Below are 22,395 nucleotides of genomic sequence, written 5' to 3'. Positions count from 1 at the left end.
TATGAGTTGGGAATGCTTTTCCAGGTGTTAAAAATCAACATATCTTCTCTCTCTAGATCTTTTAAGGCAGAAAGCTTGTGCTGTAAGCTTAGTTCACATATATTTTTCTCCAATAGTTCTAGGTCTGCACACAGACGTTGGAATTTATAGAGCTTTATTTTTAAGATCCAGTAACTGCATCTCAAACCGTCCAATATCAATCAATATTAAAGGGGGAGAAGTTTATTTCAGATACCGCTATATTCAGAGGTTTTATAACAAATGTTAACGTCGCTTTGCTGTTTCTAAAATCTTTGAACCTATTGAGAAAGGCCTTTTTCATATTTAAGAATATTATTAACCTTCTTTTCTCGACAATAACCCGATAGGTATGGAAATTGATGTAAGGTTTCTCTTTCAAAATCTTCTGCAAAGAGCGATCATTTATTTTCGAATAAAATTACTTCTTCTAACATCGAAAAGATCGTGTTTCCTTTTCCTTTTAATTTATGATTAAGATGGGCAGTAATATTCACCATGAAATAAAATTTTTGGATCCATAGTTCATTAGTAAGCTCTGCGTAGTTTATATTCTTCTCGAAGAGAAATGCCTTTATTTTGGTAAACAGAGAAGCAAAGCATTTTAAAACATTTCCTCGAGATAACCATCGGACCTTGTGTAGCAGAAGATCTGCATATTCACTCTCTATCTCAATTAAAAATTCTTTAAATTGGCGATGGTGAAGAACTTTAGCTACGATAGAGTTGATAATATTAATCACCAATCCCATCACCTTACAAAGATGTTCAGGAAACGTCTGTGAACATAGTGCTTCCTGATGAATGATACAATGGTAGGAAAGTATCTTGTAATTAATTTTTTCCTTCATATCAGTTAAAAAGCCATTTATTGATCCCATCATACTTTTCACTTCATCTGTTGAAATCGAGACAATGTTTTCAAATTGTATATGATGCTTTTCAAAGCACTCAATTACGACATTTGCTATATTAAGTCCTCGCGTTTGTCCTTTGAGTGGCAACAATCCCAAAAGTTCCTCTTTGGGGCTCGAAGTGGAGATATATCGTTCAAAAAGGGAAACTTGTGCAGTGTCATTTATGTCACAAGATTCATCAACTGCTATTGATAAGCTTGTGACTGTTTTGAGATCTTCGATTTGTTGGCTTGCAATGTTTGCAGATATTTTTACTGTTCTGTCTTTCAGTGTTTTAGCGGACAAAGGTATCTCTTGAATTTTTTTCATTAGGTCCTCCTTATTCTTAAAATCTCTAAATAACTTCTCAGAGGCACTTAAAAAACAACTCTTGATATATTCGCCATCCATGTATGGATTCCCCTCTGAGCTATCTCTCAACTAATCATGAAACTTGCCAGATTGGCATTGTTAAAAGATTGAACCCTATTATTAAAAATAAAAGATGATCTTTCATGTCCTCTTTGGAGCTCCTCAACCGCCTTCTTCCTTTTATCACCAACCAGGTATTTAATGGTAAATATTTCATGTTTAGATGTAAAGTGCCTTTCTAAATTCAACCTTTTGTTATGTTCCAGTTTTTCTTGACAAATAAGACACGTAGGAAGACCATTTGAGTTTTGGACATATGCAAAGTTTTCAGTCCACTCCTCTTTGAATCCACGGTTTTTATCTTCAGTTTTTCCTTGCTTATTCTTAGTACTTATTATGGGATCTAGAAAATTTGCATTTTAAATAAAAATAAACGATAAACACAAAATTACATCAAAACTAAAAAAAATCATTAAAACCCCATACAATATTAACTGTATTAAATATATACATAGCATAAGTAAAGTAAACTATATATGTATAATTTTTTGAATCTAAAATATACATTTTTTACTTCACTCGAAAGATTTCCTGCGTTATAAGTTAATTACAGGAATGTGATACTGCAGGCAGAACGTTGATTGAGCTTGTTTGCACAACTCGCACAGGAAGCTCAAGCACTGTTTTCTTAATTTGAATAAAGATAAAACAATGTCTCTAGAAAAAATTGTACAAATGCTACCTTTTAATTGTCGGGATTGGTTCCAGCAAAAAAATTGAAACAAATAGTTGAAATACAATTCAGTACGCAGTAAATTGAAAGATACAATGAACATACCATCAAGAGTGACTAACTGTGTTAATATTTATTTTTTAATCAAGCCTCCTTTCAGAAGACTTACTTTTCAAACGGTTTACATTTCACTTTTAGGATAGGTTTCTAAATTATTTTTTGTGAAAGAGCCACATGTGGCTCGTGAGCCACGGTTTGCCGACCTCTGGCCTAACAGAACACACCTGTCAGAATTTGATTGAAGAATTCTGTTATGGAGAATTTTCACTCGAAGATAACAAACATGTTCTGGTTGACTTACTGAAGTTTATGAAGACCAAATCAAAGTCATAATTGAATCAGATCATAATATAACTGTGTGAGAAATTACATAGAAGTTAAATGTATAAAACAATTGAAAATCATAACAAATGTCTTGGACTCATTTAGGAGCTACATATTTGGGTTTCATGTATTGTAAAAGATTCACTTAACACAATAAATCTTTATTTGCGATATGCTTCTCAAAAGCAATAAAATCGATCCTTTCTCAAAACGATTCATCACTGGTGATGAAAAATGGGTCATCTACAATAAAATCAGTTGAAAACAATCATGGTCCAAGCTTCAGTACAAGCCACATTAAAAGCTGAATTGCTTAAAAAAAAAATCATGTCAATTTGGTGGTATTACAAGGATGTGTATTTTGAACTGTTTCCAAGGAACCAAATTACCAATTCAGATGTTTACTGTCAACAGTTAATGAAATTGGAGAAAACAATGAAAGAAAAACTGACAGAATTGCTAAGGAATTTTGTTCCACCGAGATAATGCAAGGCCTTGCACATCTTTGGTACTCGTGAAAAATTATTGGTGCTTGGTCAGAAAGTGATGTCTTATCACCCATACATCCTTGATCTTGCACCACCAGATGACCATTTATTTTGAAGTTTGTAAAACTCTTTGAATGGTAAAACTTTCACTAATTACAGTGATGACTTGAAATCGCACTTGGTCCAGTTTTTTGCTGATAAGGATAAGGATAAGTTGTATGGGTGAGGAATCTTGAAGTTGCCAGAAAAATGGCAAAATGTTATTAACTGATTAAAGTTAATTCTTTGTATAAAAAAATTGAGTTTTATTTCACAGTGCAGAACTGAAATTAACTTTCTTGCCAACCCAAAAGAATGTCGTCAATACTAACCATTTACTATGATTTATTCCTTCTAGGAAAAGTAGATTTATCACAAATTATTTCATTAGTAATATTTATTAATGATATCTTAATTGATGTAGTCATTTTAATCACTTTTTTGATTGAGGAAACAAAGACTAGAGAATCAGTTTGTTGTGGGTACCACCACTGGCTGGGTCTTTTTTATTCCTACATTTGCTATCTGTAATAATACAGATGTGTATTATTATTGCTGTGCTTCATACATATTGTTAGTAATTTACATAAGAATGTCTTTGTTGATAAAATCAAACTAACAATTCAATTTTTACTGTTTGTGGTGAATTAACTTTTATTATTATTGTTACTAAAATAAAAAAATCACATGAACTCAATTGTGGGTGTAAAAAAGGACATAAGGGCAAGTCTTGCCTCTCTTATTTGCTCTAATTTTTGTGTAATTTTACTAAATGAAAACTGTGGTATATTCCTTTAACTGTTCTTATGGTATTGGTTTGTCTGGCATTTCTGCCACCACTACCCTATTCAGTTGCCCTAAAACATAAGACCAAATGTCTGTGCCACAAACAGCTACCGTTCCTCAAAACGGTTTAGCGACCAATATCCTAATTAGCTCCTGGAACTTACCTAACTGCATGAGCGGAATAAGCCTGGTGCCTTACACCACTTTCTTGTGTGTCCCACCACTCACTTGTCATGTATTACTAAAATGGATAGGCGCACCCTGTTTACATACTAAAATATATGACTTATCAAAAAGTTAAAATTAGTTCATAGAGGACAATAACTCTCTACCACGCCTAGGTCGCTGAATGCCAGCACTGGCTGTCAGGTACTGACCTGACCACCATATTAAAGCACTTTGGGCCTTAATTAGCTGGTGGTCAACCATATATATCTCTAGGTTAGCTTCACAAAGCAGCGCAGTAGGAGTCTTTTCCTTAGGTAAACTACTGATGTCAGTTGAACAAAGCAACCGCATCAAGGAACTCTCATACTGTCTGACAATGCGGCTCGGCTCTCGCCACACTCGCCGCTGGTTAGTGGAAAATTTTCCCCTTGACTTCTAAGTTTCAGGGTGACCTGGTCTCTGGACCCCCCCCCCCCCACAAAAACATGGCAGTTAAACATCAGGTGTTCATTTGACTGGACCTCCATGCTGACGCACAGCTCATCAGCTGCCAGGCAGAACCGAAACGGATATTGGTTTAAATTAACATGGTTGGTGGGCACTTGGGCACCCGTTGCCCTTAAAAATGAGCTTGAGGCATACCATTCCCCCAGATCCTGTATAAACTTATACAAGGATCATCCCTTAGTCGTGGTGTCTAATTGCAGCTGTAATGCTTCCATCACTAGGCTTTGCAGCCTCTTCCGCAGGTAGGAGATGGGCAACAAACGAAATTTAGAACCGGTGCATTGTGATCACAGTTCTGCTCCGGTATTGGCCCGGCTCGATACCCCAATCTCCACATGACTGCCCGAACTTTCACCACTAAATTGATTGGGAGAGCCCTTCCCAATACGGTAGTAGCCTCGAAGGAGGTTGTTTTAAAAACATCAGTGCATACAATTAAGGCTCTGCGTTGAACACTCCTTAAATTTTGAACAAGTGAACTCTATTCATATCCAATCTTTGCGCCCAAGCGATCGCCGCGTATGAGCTCATGGTTTCGAAGACACCTCGGTACACCATGTACATTTGATGGCCCGACAACCCATAGTCTTTCCGAGCAATTCTCCTAAGTTTACGCATCACTGAGACGGTGTCTGCCGCTACTTGCCTAATGTAGTTGCTCCAGATATTTTTCATCGAACAAAACACCTAGGAACTTATGAACTCTAACTCGTCTGATTACACAGCCTTTATAGTAATATGGGGGTTACGACTGTTCGATAATTTGTCTGTATCCTTGAGAAGCATAAACTTCGTCTTGGACACAGAAATCCTTAAATTTTGAATGTCCATCCAGCCCTCCGAGGTTGACAAGGTCGCTTGCGCTAGATGTTCTAGCTACGGTTGTGAATTGCCAAACTAAAAGACTAAAACAAACTAAAAGAGACAGTCATCGGCGAAAGCATCGGCCGTGACCCCTTCTGGGAACGTCAATGCCATTCTTCCTGCCATGCTTCCATCGCGAGGCTGTAAAGCCTCCTCCGCAGGTGGAAGATGGGCAACTGTTCGACATTTAGAACCGGGGTATTGCAATACCGTTACGCTCCGGTACAGGCCGGCTCGAAACCGCATCCCAAATACCTCGGCTCCCCCTCTTCGCAATTTCCACGTGGCCCCCCAAACTTTCCCCACTAAATCGATTGGGAGAGCCTTTCCAAATACTGAGGTAGCCTTGTAGGAGGTTGTTTTAAACACACCAGTGCATACGATTAAAGCTCTGCGCTAGGCACTCCTTCAATTTTGAACAAGAACTCCATTTCTTTCCAACATATGCGCCCAAACGGACGCAGCATAAGAGGTCATACTTTCGAAGACACCTCGGTACACCATGTACAAATCGCGCCCGACAGCGCGTAATCCTTCCGAGCAATCCTAAGCCCGTGCATCACAGAGACGGCTCCGCCGCTACTAGCCTAATATGGTTGCTAAACAGCAACTTCTCGTCAAACAAAATACCTAGGTACTTATAAACTCTAACTCGGCTGATTACACAGCCTTTATACTTAATATGGGGGTTACGACTGTATGATAATTTGTCTGCACCCTTGAGAAGCATAAACTTCGTTTTCAGGAACTCTGCGGGCATCCCTGGTAAAAAATTTTTTTACAGCCAGGTGTGCATACTGAGCCATACGGTTAGGCAAATAATCACGTACCAGGGCCTGCAGGACTACGGGAACGGTCGTGAATTACCACAAACTGAAAGGAGACAGTCATCGTCGAAAGCCTCGGTCGTGACCTCTTCTGGGAACGTCAATATATACGGGATCAGCTCTGAATTCACTGTTAACCTCAATCTGCTAATAATTTTTCATATCTGCTTATTTTTTCACCACTTTTGTTTCTGCATATTATATTTTAAGGACTTATAATTTAAAATGTTTTTGTTTGGAATACTTCATTAATTTCCAAAGTTGTTTTAATAACATTAGTGTTGTAAAGTAAATGTTATTGTTAAAAATTAAAAAATTGTCAATTTTGGAGAATCCAGTTTGTAACTACTGCCCAAAAGTATCTAACCTATAAAATGAAATGGGTACAAGTGAATAAAAAATACAAGAGAACCGATAGAACGATGAAAATTACATCAGAATGGAGAAAGTATTGGTAATTTAGCTTTCAATCATTCATAAAGAGCTTAATATGAAACATGGTCAAAGACCTAAGCCATCATCAAAATTTGTAGAAATATCCTGACACCTAGAACAGTACAATTAAAAAAGCGATTGTTGTGCTGATAACAATAGAGCTAACCCTTTAAAAGTTAGACAAAAAAAACACGTTGAATTAAATTTGAGGATGAAATCCAGCTCCCACCATTTGGATCTGCCGCAAAGATATTCCCTTACATATAAAAAAAACCAGTTCATTCAGAATGGAAACGCAATATTTGTGAAGTTGCATTGTGTCATAGGATGGGAAAAATTTGTTTTAATGATTTTCACACTTAACTATTCATTACTATTTTCAAAATATACTTTTTATGTTGTTCATATTTCCAACTTCTTAATGTAATTGTTAAAATGTAAATTAATATTATTTTATTGAATTCCATTTTGTACAATAGATTCAGATTAAAATATTGTGTTCACAAATAAAAATGTTCTGACCAATATATTAAATATTGAAAGGTGTAAAATAATATATAAAATTCTGTGTTACCCTTTCTAGGTGTTCATAATCTTTTCATCTGTTTGCCCATAAAGAGTTAAACAAATAAATTTCTGAAACACCATTTCTGACAAAAACTAATTTTAAATATTTAAATGAAAAGTAAAAAACTATTGTTTTTCTATATATTTTACGGGATAAGAATTTTTTCATCCTGGAATAGACAGAATAGATCGTTATTCAAAATTAATAAATGAGAGGAAACACACACATCGCCTAATTTTACACATCTAATTAAATAAACAATTTTTAGCAACAAAATCATTTATTTACATAATAAAATTAACAAAATAAACATTTACAGATTTAGTATTGAAAATCATCAAGAAAATTTGATTGTAAGTCATTCTCCTTGTTAGCATTATTTATTAGTTGACAGTCAAGGTGTTCATGCTCGTGTGACTCATGTTCATGGACCCCTACAAAAACATACACAATAATCAATAAAATAAATGTTAAAATTAATGAAAAAATCTGATGTGGACACCACATAACTTACTTGTACACATACAGGTGATTCAGGAGTATAGGGCCATACTTTGACAACTCATTCTAGAGGCTAATAATAAGAAAAAAGTTCATATAAACATAGGTCCGAAAACGCTTCGTTAGCGAGTTATAGAGGGCGAAAGATTTTGCCCGAGTTTCAGTTCCTCCGGGTAAATTAAGGCTTTCTGAAATTCTGGGAAGGTCAATTAAGGGGCAAATTCAATTGTTTCTTATGGTTTTTGAACTGGGAAATCGAAAAAAATAGGTCCCAGAACTGTACTTTCTTAGTTTCTAAGATATCCCATGTAAAACGCCAAAAATAGGGCCAAAAAACACATTTTTTTTACGTTTGACGTACAATAATGTTGTTAAATTGGAAATAAATCATACATTTTTAAACATAAATTGTAGAGAATTTAATTATAAGAAGATAGATGTAAATAATTTCAACAAAAAAGAAATAAAATTATAAACATGTCGACTTTTATTAACAAAAATCCGACGAAAACTTAGAAGAAAATGTTACAAATAAAGAAAACAGATGTGTCTAGTAGGTACAATAATTTTAGACCAACGGAAAACAAGTTTGCAACACTGATTTTCTTCATCACAATTTTTTTAAATACTACTCATTGTAGTCAGTTAATTGTGGTAATGTGTAAAATAACCTTTCGCTGATCAATCGTGTTTGCAGTATTACGTCGAATTCTTATCGTAAAAATTTCAGAACACTGTTAAGAAGTGTAATTTTGTAATCATTTTACAGTGCATAAAAATTAAGTCTGTTAAAAAAAGGGAAATTCGATTTAGTTTTGTTTTGAAAAATGCCGCGTATCTTCACTAATACCGAATACGCCGACATGATTTTCATCTATGGATTTTGCAATTGAAGTGCTGCGGCAGCGGTTACGGAATATCGACAGGGGTATCCTGGTCGTGTTGTACCAAATCGTAAAATATTTATTAGAATTTTTAATAATCTTCGTGAGAATGATACACTTCCCAGCGCTCATATTTCGTCTGAACGACAAGCAAATCATGCTGATGAAGGTGAAAATATTCTGCAGATGGTTCAACGTAGTCCGACAACGAGCACACGATTAATTGCAACACGGCTCAATATTTCACAAAGTAGTATGGAGGACATTAAATAATAATAGATTGCATCCTTTTCATATTCGGCTGCAGTTTTGTCAATGGGTTAATAGAAATCGACATTTAATTCCATTTATACTATTTTCGGATGAAGCTACTTTCACTCGTAACGGAATAAACAACACACGGATTGCGCATCGGTGGTCTGAAGAAAACCCATATACTACAGTGGAAAAAAATTTCCAGCAACGATTTTCAATGAATGTTTGGTGTGGTATCATAGATGACCAATTAATTGGTCCTTTCATACTACAACATCGTGTCACAGGGAGAAATTATCTGGAATTTTTACGTAATGAATTTATTATATTTCTCGAAGATATCCCCTTAGCAAAACGAATTGAAATGTATTACCAACTTGATGGAGCTCCTACACATTTCACTTTTTTTTTTGTAACATTTTCTTCTAAGTTTTCGTCGGTTTTGTTGTTAATAAAAGTCGACATGTTTAAAATTTTATTTCTTTTTTGTTGTCATTATTTACATCAATCTTCTTATAATTAAATTCTCCACAATTTTTGTTTAAAAAATGTATGATTTATTGCCAATTTAACAACGTTATTGTACGTCAAACGTAAAAAAATGTGTTTTTGACCCTATTTTTGGCGTTTTACGTGGGATATCCTAGAAATTAAAAGAGATACAGTTCTGGGACCTATGTTTTTCGATTTCCCAGCTCAAAAACCATAAGAAACAATTGAATTTGCTCTTTAATTGACCTTCCCAGAATTTCAGGAAGCGATAATTTACCCGGAGGAACTGAAACTCGGGCGTAACCTTTCACCCTGTATAACTCGCTAACGAAGCGTTTTCGGACCTATTTTTATACGAACTTTTTTATTATTTTTAGCCTCTAGAATGAGTTGCCAAAGTATTGCCCTATCCTCCTGAATCACTCTGTATATTTAACATGTATTTTTTTTAAAGAAATTCTAAATTAATAACAGATTTTGATAATAGAAATATAGTGTCTTACCTTTTTTGATATCAGTGTTATTTTGTTCAAAACAGTTTTATTTATATTAAAGAAATTTTTGTTTTTTAAATGGAAGAAATGATATCTGCGAAACTCCTATCATACGGTTTACAATTTCATTGTAATTTTTTTGGATATGACTTACTGTTATTTATAATAAATAAATTGTACAGTATTTTTATTTTTTCCAGAAATTATTTACTAAATATAGAGTGCGTCTTAAATTCGAAGAACCACGGATATAAGTGGTTTTTTATCAACCCATTTAAGCAGCACAGATAATATAAATTGTATTAACTTCATAAAATAAGGAAAACCTCCTACGTAAGGAAGAATTTATTATATTTATAGATTCATTCAGTGTAATATTGTTACGAAAATAAACTAGTGGAATCTGCATAAAAACCCGTTTTATACGGTTCATTCACAATAATCTAAAGGTTGAAAGGTGTCAGTTTGTTTATCAACAGTAAACCTATTTCAAAAGATCGATATCGTACTCTAAAAACAGTATTTCCGAAACGAAGTCAGAACATGGTGTTGTTTTTTGTTTAAGTAATCCAGAGAATTTGCATTTAACGCACGGTTACAACCGTTAGTCACGTCATAGCTGCACGCGACGTATTGCAGGCGCAGAAGGAGAAAACTCTAAGTAGCTACCGCATCGATTTAAAGAGCTAAAGTAGAAAATAAATCTATCAGCTCTTTTTTATTCTTCTACTCATAAGTATAGCCTACAGAACTATACATTTTAAACGAGTCGTTGAACCTGTTTTGCATATGTTAATAACATATTTATTAAACAGAAGCCAGAGTTCAACTACCTAAAAGCGACTGATATTCGTGTTAGTTTTATGAATTTATCTTTTATCTTCGATGTCTCTCTCTCTCTTCTTTCTCTTCGTACTTTATCCTACTTAAACTGACTTTTACAATGTTTTTCATTATTCTTTGACAAAACTCATTATGACTGGAATGTAAATTATGTTTAACATATCTAGCATATTAAATCCTCACATATCTTAAAACTGCCATAAAAATGCTATCGGTAAGTATTTTTATATTTTAATACTGTATTCAAGCAGCAAATATATTTATTGTGTATTTCCACAATTAGAGATAACAAAACCATTTTTTTCATAAAATTCATTATTTCTTCTGATAACAGACGTAAAATGAACACTAATGTATTATTAAATATAGTGTTTCACGAAAAATGTAACAAACTTTCAGGATATGTTCTATGGTAAAAATAAAGAAGAAAGTTCATATACACGATACTTTCGTAAACGCTTCCTTAGAGACTGTCGGATAGCGAGATTTTACCCTGATTTCTGCGCCTTCGGTAAAATTAAGCGACTGTAATTCTTGGAACCTAAATTAAAAGGTAAATCTAGTAGTGGTTTTATGTTAAATCTGACCTAAAAAAAAAAAAAATAGGTCCAAGAACAGTATAAGGTGGATTTAATAAGAAAGCTACCTATTGTAATGGGTACCACGATTCGATCTTCGAAAAATTACGACATATCTTCGCGTTTCACATCTCTCAGACCCCAAAACTACCGTCAGCTCAAACGTTTATATATACATTTATATGTATTTCACTTTCTTGTAAACACGTTAACTGCCGTAATTTTGCGCCAATCACTTTGAAATTGATACATAAAATATAACGACCCATAATATCGGTCGAGTTTGTTAATGGGAAAAATCGGACCATGGGGGTGGAAATGGCGGGACTTTTTCGAAAAAAACAAAGTATCGTTATAATTTTCCTATTAAGTAAAATATCGAATTCGTTTAAAGTTCTAACTATTCTTTGGATACGAGCCTAAAAGTTATCTAAGTAAGGTTTTTTGATATTGCCAACCATTGTCCCAGGGGGTTGAAAAAATTGGGTTTCCAAGACAAACCTAATTCGATACTGTGCCTATTAACATAGGCACAGTATCGAATCGGTTTAAAGTGGTCGTCGTTAGCCTCTAAACATTACCTAGAACTTTTGTCTGAAACAATTTTTGATATGATCAACCCTTACGGCAAGGGATGACCAAAATGTTGCTGGAATTGTATGCTAAACATGTGAAACTTTTTTCACATTCAACCATTGTCGTATTGAATAAATGTGAAATTTTTCTTAGCTTTTAGGTGGAAATCTTTTTTATCCCCTACTTAGAACCGGTGAAATCTACTTCCGCCTTCCGGCGTGCCGAAAGAGAATTATTTTAATATTTTTCAAGAAATCTGGGGTAAAAGATGGAAAGATAGGGATCGACAATTTCACTATTTTATGTTTAGCGTAAAATAGTTCTGTTAAATGAGTAATAAACACGTAAAAGTTTTAAACCAAACTTGCAGAAAATTTGATTTTGAGTAAAATGGTATGAATAAAGTTTACGTAAACTAAATATAAACGCAAGAATTTCAAATTTTATTGAAAAAAGACATATCAGAATGTAGCAGATTTTAACTGTATTAAACGAAAGAAAATGTTGAATACACAAAACAAAAGAATTAAATATTGTAGAAAAATAACAAATAGAAAAGTAAACAATAAAACTGAATTACAAACAAATAAATAAACTGCTGAAAAAGTCCGCCCCAATGTTACATCACTCTACCTAACAAACAATAATTTTGAGCGCTTTCCGTAATTAAACAGGGATGTTTTGTGATAGTTTTACCGCACTGAAAATTCTAATAACTAATTCTTCTCCTGTATTACACCATTGTTCATATACTAATGACTTCAAGCTGCTCCATAGATGTTGAGTCAAGCGACCTTGAAAGCCGGTCGATAGGTCCACCATGTGCAATACACTATTTTTAAAAAATCACATTTAAGTGTCGTCTAAATGTTACAGTAAAACCCAACGGTTGGGTCTACTGGTGAACTCGTCATTGCAAATCAGCTGACTTCGAAATAGAGAGTTCTAATGTTCAAATCCTAATAAAGGCATTTACTTTTATACAAATTTTAATACTAGATCTTGGATACCAGTGTTCTTTGACGATTGAATTTCAATTAAACACACATCTCAGGAACGGTCGACCTGAAAGTGTACAACACTACACTTCATTTACTTCATACATATCATCCTCTGAAGTAATACCTTACGGTGGTTCCGGAGGCTAAACAGAAAAATAATGAAACTGTTAGAGAAAAGTGTAGAGTTGCCCTATTGTGATGGAGAATTATTTATTTTATTCTTATCTTCCGACAGATTTGACGAATTATTCTGCAAAAAGTTTAAGTATGAACCCCCGAAACATTCTCGTTGATAATAAACGGTCTCGATATTTAGTCCCTATAATACTGCAACAAACGTTTACTTGGAACTTGTATTGGTATCCGGCTTCGACGGTGCCGTGTGGATTTCGTGACTCTATACGTCATTGTTTTTTAAATAAATAATTCCGCTTCGAGTAAATGTGGCTTATTCAGTGAACAAAATAGAATTTACTTTATTAACATCGTCCAAAAATTTTAACGTACAGGATGATCTCTAGGAAATAATTGTTTTCCATTTGCAGATCAAAAGAATGGAATATATCTTTTCAAAGGGTTCGTAAGACCTTACTCGGTGTTAAACCGATGCGTTAAGAAATTCTTCCGGTACTGATATCCGGGCTACGTTCAATGTGCTAAATTTAGTTTGCTTCTTCCCGGTCAGAATGTTATTTTTGCCAATCAGTAATATATGAAAATGATCATTAATCCATCCGGCGGTTTTTTGCTTCGGTATTTTGGTGCGTAAGCACCGAAACACCGAAGAAAAGCTTCTGTGACCTGGAACCTCCTCCAGTTCGTAGTGTTTCCATGATATTCGTAATTTTCCATTGCAGAACCCATAAAAAAAATGATTTCTGCGTATTCTACATTGAAAAATTTAAATGGCATTGTTAGATAATGACACAGGCGCACTAATTAATCCATTCACTTATTTAAATTTTTATAGCTGTTCAAATACAGTACTACAAAAATCCCTTTGGGCATGCCGGAGGCGGAGATAGATTTCACCGGTGCTAAGAAGTGAAAAAAGATTTTCACCTTAAAGTTACGAAAAACTTCAAATTTACTCGATACGACAATGGTTCCATTTGAAAAAGTGTCTCATGTTTACGTACGACAAGCCCCATCTTCTTACAATTCCAACAACAGTTTGGTCATCCGGTGGCGTAAGGGTTGGTCATATCAAAAATTGTTTCTGACAAACGTTTTAGGTAATGTTTAGAGGACTAAGGACAATTTTAAACCGATTCGATACTGTGCCTATTAAGGGAGGTTTTTTGTCTTCAAAATTTCTATCCCCTGAGCTAATGGTTAGTGATATCAAAAACGTTTAGACCCTTCTGGCCCAAAGAGCTCTTATCCAAAGAATAGTAGGAACTTTAAACGAATTCGATATTTTACTTAATAAGAAAGTTATTGCGATGTTTTGGTTATTTTTTTCGAAAAAGACCCTTCATTTCCACCCCCATAGTCCGATTTTTCTAATTAACGAACTCGACCGAGTTTTTGGGTCGTTATATTTTATGTATCAATTTGAAACTAATTGGCGTACAATTACGGCAGTTATCGTGTCCACAAAAAAGTGAAAAAAAAAAAGATATATATATATAGATGTATATATAAACTTTTGAGCTGACGGTAGGTTTTGGGTCTGGGGAATGTGAAACGCGAAGATACGTCGAAATGTTCTGGAAGTCGAATCATGATACCATTACAAAAGGTAACTTTCTTATGAAATCTACCTAAAATTTAACTGTTGGAATCAGCTGATAATATTATTAAATATTATTTTATAATAATACTTATGAAATAGATTATTTCAAACAAATTTACAAAAAGATAATTTTTAATTAGCTTTAAAGATGTCTATAAATTATTTAGGATTTTCTTCTTTTTTTAATTTTGATCGTTTATTTTTCAAAAATATTAAAATTTTTTACTTTGTAATATTGAAATTTTTTTCTCGTTTATGCCTGGTTAAAATCTATCACATTTTGATATATTTTGTTTTTAATAAACTTTTTTGAAATTCTTATGTTTGTACATTTACTTTCTGAGGATTCTATCGGTATCATTTTACTTCGAATCAAACTTTCTACAAGTTTTGTTTAAAACGTTTAACATGTGTATTACATATTCAACACGCCAACATAAAATAGTGTGTTTTTCAACCCCAATATTTTGTCTTTAACCCTAGATTTCTCGAAAACTACTAAAAGTAGTTCTGCTTAATTTAACATTATCACTCAGTTATCCTACCAGAAATACTTTACGGATGCGAAACCATATTTGGACCGTACCAGACAAGGTTTACCGACAAACTGGAAAAGATTGAAAGACAGATTCTACGACGATGCATCGAGAAAAACATTAAAAAAGACGGGATTTGGAGAATTATTCCAAACGAAGAGATTTACCAAACGATCATCCCGATAACTAATAAATTTAGAAAGAAGAGAATTTCCTTTCTAGGACATATTTTCAGAATGGAAGAGACCAGACTTATCAGACGGATAATCGAACTTTTCTGGAACAAGAAAAGGAGACCGAACTGGTTATACGAAGTACAGAAAGACATGGAGGAATTAGACATAACCCGTGAAAACCTAAAAACGAAAACCGGAAACTACGAGAAATTAAAAAATAAAGAAACAAGATTCCTATCAAAACCCAAGAAAACAATAAGCCGGGTGTACTCTGAACAAGAAAGGGCAAGAAAATCTGAAATCCTTAGAAATTACTGGCAAAAAAGAAAAGCTGAAAAACAACAAATCAGCAAGGAAAGAAAGAACTTGCCAAAAAAAAAAAAATGAACTTAAGTGATCCGTTATGGTCTTAAAAAAAAGTTCACCAGATGAGATTTCTGTTAAAACCACTAAATTGACCACTTAATTTGGGTCACAAGAATTATATTCTGGCTTAATTTTACCGAAGGCACAGAAATCAGGGAGAAATCTTTCTCTAGCCGACACTCGCTAACGAAACGTTTCCGAAAGTGTGTTTATATGAACTTTCTTCTTTATGTTCATCAGTAGAACAGGTCGTAAAAGTTATTACATTCTTTTTGTATCACTATATATTTATGAGGAACAGATTAATTTTAATATGTTCCCAAATGAAACTGTGCAGCAATCTTTAAAAACATTTAATTTATTATATTCAATATAAAATGATATAAACAGGAATAATACTTAATACAATGAACTTTTATTTACAGAAGATGCACACCTAAACTTATTCCAGGCGTGCTAAACTCGTTTTAAAATATTTGAAAATGCAAACTGAAAACCAAAAGAGTAATTATATTTAAAAATTCAGTCGTGTTATTTTTCAATTCGTCCAGGGTATGCGGATTGTTCATTTAAACAGACCTGTTCATTGTTGCTCATAAATAAAAATCTCCAAGTATAAGATCTGGCACGTGCGCTTTGAAATGAGCCTTCATCGAAAATATCACGCAGCTAATTTAACGAAACAATGGCGGTGTGCATCGTTGATTTATCTTATCAGATATAGGTTCCAGTAATGTGAAAGAATAAATGATTTCATTTAAATAACATTCCGTGTCGGATGTGTTGTGGAAGAACTGAAAGATTACTCGCTTACGTGATGTAATACACTAAACTATAACTTTTGATTAATTATATAATAATTTCTTTACCAACTATTTTTATTATTATGTCCAAGCGCTTTTGGATATTAATCCAGCATCAGGAACGTTTATGAGAATTCATACAGTGAATTGAGAACTTCATACTGACATGACGGACAATTTTTAACTTTTGACGATCAATTGTTGTATTTAAAATTTTTATTTTTAAAATTCAAAATTCATTTAATATATTAATTTGTGAATGAAATAATTATAATACATGACACATAAATGTTCCTGATGATGGATTAATATCCGAAAGCGCACGGACATAACAAAAATTGTTGGTAAGTGGAAATTATTATATAATTAATTTATATCAATACCGACGGGCCATGCATGATTAATAATAAAATATAACTTTTGAATCATGTAATGGTCAGTCCAAGATCACATGAGAATTATTCACAAATCATATACTATTCTTCAACTGTGGCACGGCCCGATAGATGAAACTACGTTTCGTCTGAAAAAATAAATCATACACCGAAAACGTCTTCTCTTTTTCATTTATAAAATCCAAAATCCAGCGGTAATGAAATCCAAAAACCACCGGTAATACTCGATACGTTTAGGAGAAAACCAGTATCGCATAACGCTGCAGTTACTTTGTACGGGCGTAGTTTTAAATGATGCTCTACGCGTACTACATTCTGAAGTTTCCGCTGCTTTATGTGGCAATTTTCTGATAGATTTTTTTTTAACTTTGAACTATGCGATCAAAATTATCCTCTTCATCGATTTCTCTTCTTTCAGGTTAAACGGTCTTCAGACTCAAGCTTGTCTTTGACAACCGCAAAAAAAATTGAAATCCAAGAAATTCAATTTCTCAAGTTTTACATATCATTGCGTTGTGAAAAATCGATGTCTAAAAATCTCGATAAAACATTTACTTCGCGTATTCGTGTCCTTACCTATACAATGAAACGCATTTTCAACCTAAAAATGCGAGCTTCAAGTGTTAAAACCATTGTCTAATACACTCGTACCGTTCAAAAGAATAAATAAAACCTTCAATAATAAAAACTATTTTACAAAGTCAGCCGTTATTTTCACTGCTGACAATATCAAAAAAAAAAAAAAAAAAAAAAAAAGGTTAATTGTATTTTATCCATTGAAATTTGTTTTGGTGCACGGTCACATTCGGGACACTGTACAAATCGATCGTTGTAAATTGGATATATACGAGTAAATTAATACTATAGATCAAGGTATCGACGACTTACCTATAAGTTGTAAAGCTAACATAAAGAGAAACCCGAGTAGGGTTATTAGTACGGCAAGAAGTCCAGACGAACATCTTTCGTATCTTTCTCTTGTTAAAACTTCAAAGAAGGTTACGTACAGAATCGTTCCTGCCGCTAATCCTTGTACTACGGCGATGCTGATGCTATGACTGTTTAACTCGCTTCCGGTTAATAAAAGTCCTAACAATATTCCTGTATAAAAAACAAACAAAAATTTTAATAATCGGCCGGGTATTCATTCGTTCAAATATTAAAAACAGCGTTTCAGAAAATATTTGCCGTACTTTACAGGCGTATTCCTTTCATAAAAATAATGAAAAAAATGGTAAAAATATAGACCTGCAAACCCTTTGAATTTAAATTATTGCGAGCAAAAGATTTCAGCCAGGTTTCTATTCTCAAGATCAAATAATCCTATATTAAAACTACATGGACAACAGAAATAGATAAGTAAAATTAACGGTTTTGTATAGAATCTTACATATACTTATATTTCACAGTTCATTAATTCAATGTGTGAGCTGTATTTGAACTGAACGATTCGAATCGATCGAATGAATAATATTACAAAAATAATAGAACTAAATTTACGTTAAATAAAATAAATTTTTAAAAAATCAGTTAACAACAGTTAGCTTCCCGTGGGGACTACGTGTGAGGCTAGAACGGTGAGGTATGCTAGCACCTCGTGGGAGGCTAGACCGATTATCACCATCAAGCGGTAACAAACGCTTGTTCCCTGGGACAAGTTCATATACCTGAGGACTGGCGGCTTTTCATAGATTCGTCCAAGCATAGTTTACAAGTGATTCTACTACACAATGGTAAAAAATATTCTTCGATACCAATCGCCTATGGTATTAATTTGAAAGACACATACGATGTGATGAAAGACGTTCTTGAAAAAATAAATTACAAAAAACATAGCTGGAACATATGTGGTTATTTGAAAGTTATAACTATTTTGTTAGGCATGCAGACTATTTTGTTAGACTAAGTACATGTGTTTTCTTTGCGAATGGGACAGCCGAGCTTGGGATAAACATTATGTTACCAAAGAGTGGAAGAAACGAGACAACATAACTCCAAACGGGAAAAATATTATTCATGAGCCCTTTTAGTTGAACCCAAAAAAATAATTTACCCCCTCTCGATATCAACCTAAAACTAATGAAAAATGTTGTAAAACCAATGAAGCAGGGCAGTCCCGGATTTTTGTACATCAGGCAGAAATTTCTGAATGTTAAATGAAGGAAAAATTAAAGAAGGAATATTTGTTGGTCCTCAAATAAGAGAGTTGGTCAAAGATGATGTATTTAACTCGATGTTAAATAATGTAGAAAATACAGCTTGGGCTTCATTTAAAGACTTTTGCAAAAGTTTTGTCGGCAAACAAAAATCCGACAATTACCAGAATATTGTTGATCAACTTCTTACTTCATACAGAGCTATGGAATGTAATATGTTTTTGAAAATACATTTCCTCCACTCACATCGGCATTTTTTCCCGGATAACTTCGGAGACGTAAGTTACGAACACGGTGAACGTTTCCACCCAAGACATTGCGGTGATGGAAAGCCGCTGTAAAGGGAAATGGAATACTAACATGCTAACCGATTACTGTTTGACATTAATTTGTGATGTACCTGAGGCTCTTTATAAAATAAAAATATCGCGAAATCATTCTAACACAGGTAAGGCCATGCAAAATGATAAATTTTACAGATTTAAACTGTATTTTCCCTTAATTTTTTTTGAAGCGTAATTTATTTAAAACTAAGGGAAAAAAATTAATTGTATTTAGGGGGAAAAGGAGAAAAAGGGGAAACCCCTTGACTAAGGGGAAAAAGGGAAAAAATTAATTGTATTTACAGAACTGTAATGTACGCCAAAAAGCAATTCAAGAAATAGTATCACACTTAAAGAAATATTAATTTTTTTTTGTTTTTTTGTTTATCAGTAACATTAATTGTTTTTATTTATTGTTAATTCTAGTATTGTAAATTAGTTCAAATTAAGTAGTAATCTTTTCACATTATAGACCTAATAATTATTACACAAAATTACATCAATTTTCTGCCATAACTCGGTTATTTATTAACCGATTTAAAAAAAAAATGTAATTTTGTTGAAGATAAAAGGCGTCCTATTTTATCAAATAACATAAATTTTGAGAAAACTAATATTTATGGAGATACAACGGATTGAAAGATAAACATGGCCGCCATTTTGTAATTTACAAAGGTATTTAAGTCCTGAATATTTTCTAATTTTAAAACTTTGTTACCGAGGCGCTTACCGAATATTAATTAATGTGATTTATCTATCCGAACTTGAGATAAAATTTTTATATAAAAATAACAAAATGGCGGACAAGGGAAGAACGAAGGAGAAATAGCCATTTTTCCTAAGGATATTTTTTGTTTAGTTTTACTAGCACAATCCGAGAAAGTATAGCTAGCCCATCATTTCATAAACACTATATATATACATATATACTATTTATAAACTAATTGTTCTGTAGATACAGAACAATTAGTTTAACTAGTCATGCATCAAAAATCTTAACTAGAATTCTATACAGAAGAATTGAGAGGAGAGTGGAAGAAGTGTTAGGAGAAGACCAATTTGTTTTCAGGAAAAGTATAGGGACAAGCGAAGCAATTTTAGGCCTCAGATTAATAGTTGAAGGAAGATTAAAGAAAAACAAACCAACATACTTGGCATTTATAGACCTAGAAAAGGCATTCGATATCGTAGACTGGAATAAAATATTCAGCATTTTTAAAAAATTAGGGTTCAAATACAGAGATAGAAGAACAATTGCTAACATTTACAGGAACCAAACAGCAACAGTAATAATTGAAGAACATAAGAAAGAAGCTGTAATAAGAAGGGAGTCCGACAAGGATGTTCGCTATCCCCGTTACTTTTTAATCTTTACATAGAACTAGCATCTTTACATAGAACTACATCATTAACTAGTTAATGATGTTAAAGAACAATTTAGATTCGGAGTAACAGTACAAGGTGAAAAAATAAAGATGCTACGATTTGCTGATGATATAGTAATTCTAGCTGAGTAAAAAGGATTTAGAAGAAACAATGAATGACATGGATGAAGTCCTACGCAAGAACTATTGCATGAAAATAAACAAGTACAAAACAAAAGTAATGAAACGTATTAGAAATAACAAAGATGGACCACTGAATGTGAAAATAGGAGGAGACAAGATTATGGAGGTAGAAGAATTTTGTTATTTGGGAAGTAGAATTACTAAAGATGGACGAAGCAGGAGCGATATAAAATGCCAAATAGCACAGGCGAAACGAGCTTTCAATCAGAAATATAATCTGTTTACATCAAAAATTAATTTAAATGTCAGGAAAAGATTTTTGAAAGTATATGTTTGGAGTGTCGCTTTATATGGAAGTGAAACTTGGACGATCGGAGTATCTGAGAAGAAAAGATTAGAAGCTTTGAAATGTGGTGCTATAGGAGAATGTTAAAAAACAGATGGGTGGATAAAGAGACAAATGAAGAGGTGTTGCGGCAAATAGATGAAGAAAGAAGCATTTGGAAAATACAGCTAAACGAAGAGACAGACTTATGGGCCACATATTAAGGCATCATGGAATAGTCGCTTTAATATTGGAAGGACAGGTAGAAGGAAACAATTGTGTAGGCAGGCCACGTTTGGAATATGTAAAACAAATTGTTAGGGATGTAGGATGTAGGGGCTATACCGAAATGAAACGACTTAATACCAGATAGGGAATCTTGGAGAGCTGCATCAAACCAGTCAAATGACTGAAGACAAAATGACTTTCGACAGCTATTTATATATATATATATATATAGCCGTCGAAAGAAAATAAAAAATGAAAATACATAACCTGCTGGAGATACTAATGCAAGAACACTGATGTAAATTATCGTTTGCGCTAAAGGAACGTTCGACGTCACCAAATCAAGACCGACGCTAAACAATATAACACCTTCGTGCAGTGCAACCGCTAAGAAAAGAAACCATACATCAGTCGAACTTTCTTCTAAACCTGAAAAAATACATAAGATAATAATAGAAATAATACTATTAAATTTAATCGCTAAGTGAAATATATAAAAATGCCAATTTCCGTGGCGAACCGTAGCGTCTCCGCCTTTCATCCGAAGGCTCCGGGTTCGAAATCCGATCAGGCATGACATTTTTCATATGCTGCAAATTTTCATCTTCGCGCTCCACGTATAAACTTGTTTGTAGGCTTTTGTGATGGATTAGTTCTCAGACAAAAAAAAATTAAAATATTAAATTGTAATTTACACGCTATTTAAACTACGACATAAAATATTTTAAAACTATATCTAGTAAGAAAAATGGTATTTCAGATTATCAATTTAAAAGAATATATTTATACAATTTTTATTACCGTAGTAAATATTAAAATTGTAAATTAAACCGAAAACAGCTATGTTTACCGAAAAACCATAAAATATCACTTTATTTCCAGAATAAAATATTTCTCGGTAGAGGCCAATATTTCCTAAATACTATGCGATAAATTAGAATTATTCAAGAATATATATAAAAGGGGAATGCCTTGGATAGGCTACTGCTTTGAAGGAAATTAAATAATCTATTAACTCTAATTACACGATTAGTATTTTACATAAATTACCTCCATCCCCTACGTCGTTTGACTCAAAACCTTTACGCGAATTATAATTCACAAATACCAGGTGACCGACTTAAAACCGTAT

General features: G+C 33.4%; 1 protein-coding gene across 1 annotated transcript in view; it reads right to left on the bottom strand.

Annotated features, from left to right (window-relative positions):
* Positions 1–7,346: 7,346 nt before the first annotated feature.
* LOC142334454 (zinc transporter ZIP1-like) overlaps positions 7,347–22,395 on the bottom strand; it is a 37,913-nt gene continuing 22,864 nt past the window's right edge. The window contains exons 3-5 of the mRNA XM_075382479.1: positions 21,531–21,692; positions 17,612–17,824; positions 7,347–7,519 (exon numbers count right to left, since the gene is read on the bottom strand). Coding sequence (XP_075238594.1) covers positions 7,407–7,519; positions 17,612–17,824; positions 21,531–21,692 — 488 coding nt within the window. The 3' untranslated portion in view covers positions 7,347–7,406. The remainder of the gene's footprint in view (positions 7,520–17,611; positions 17,825–21,530; positions 21,693–22,395) is intronic.

The sequence above is a fragment of the Lycorma delicatula genome, chromosome 1 (genome assembly GCF_047948215.1).
Source record: "Lycorma delicatula isolate Av1 chromosome 1, ASM4794821v1, whole genome shotgun sequence".
NCBI classification, from domain to species: domain Eukaryota; kingdom Metazoa; phylum Arthropoda; class Insecta; order Hemiptera; family Fulgoridae; genus Lycorma; species Lycorma delicatula.
The sequence above is the reverse complement of the archived record's forward strand: the minus strand, read 5'-3'. Positions and strand labels throughout refer to the sequence as shown.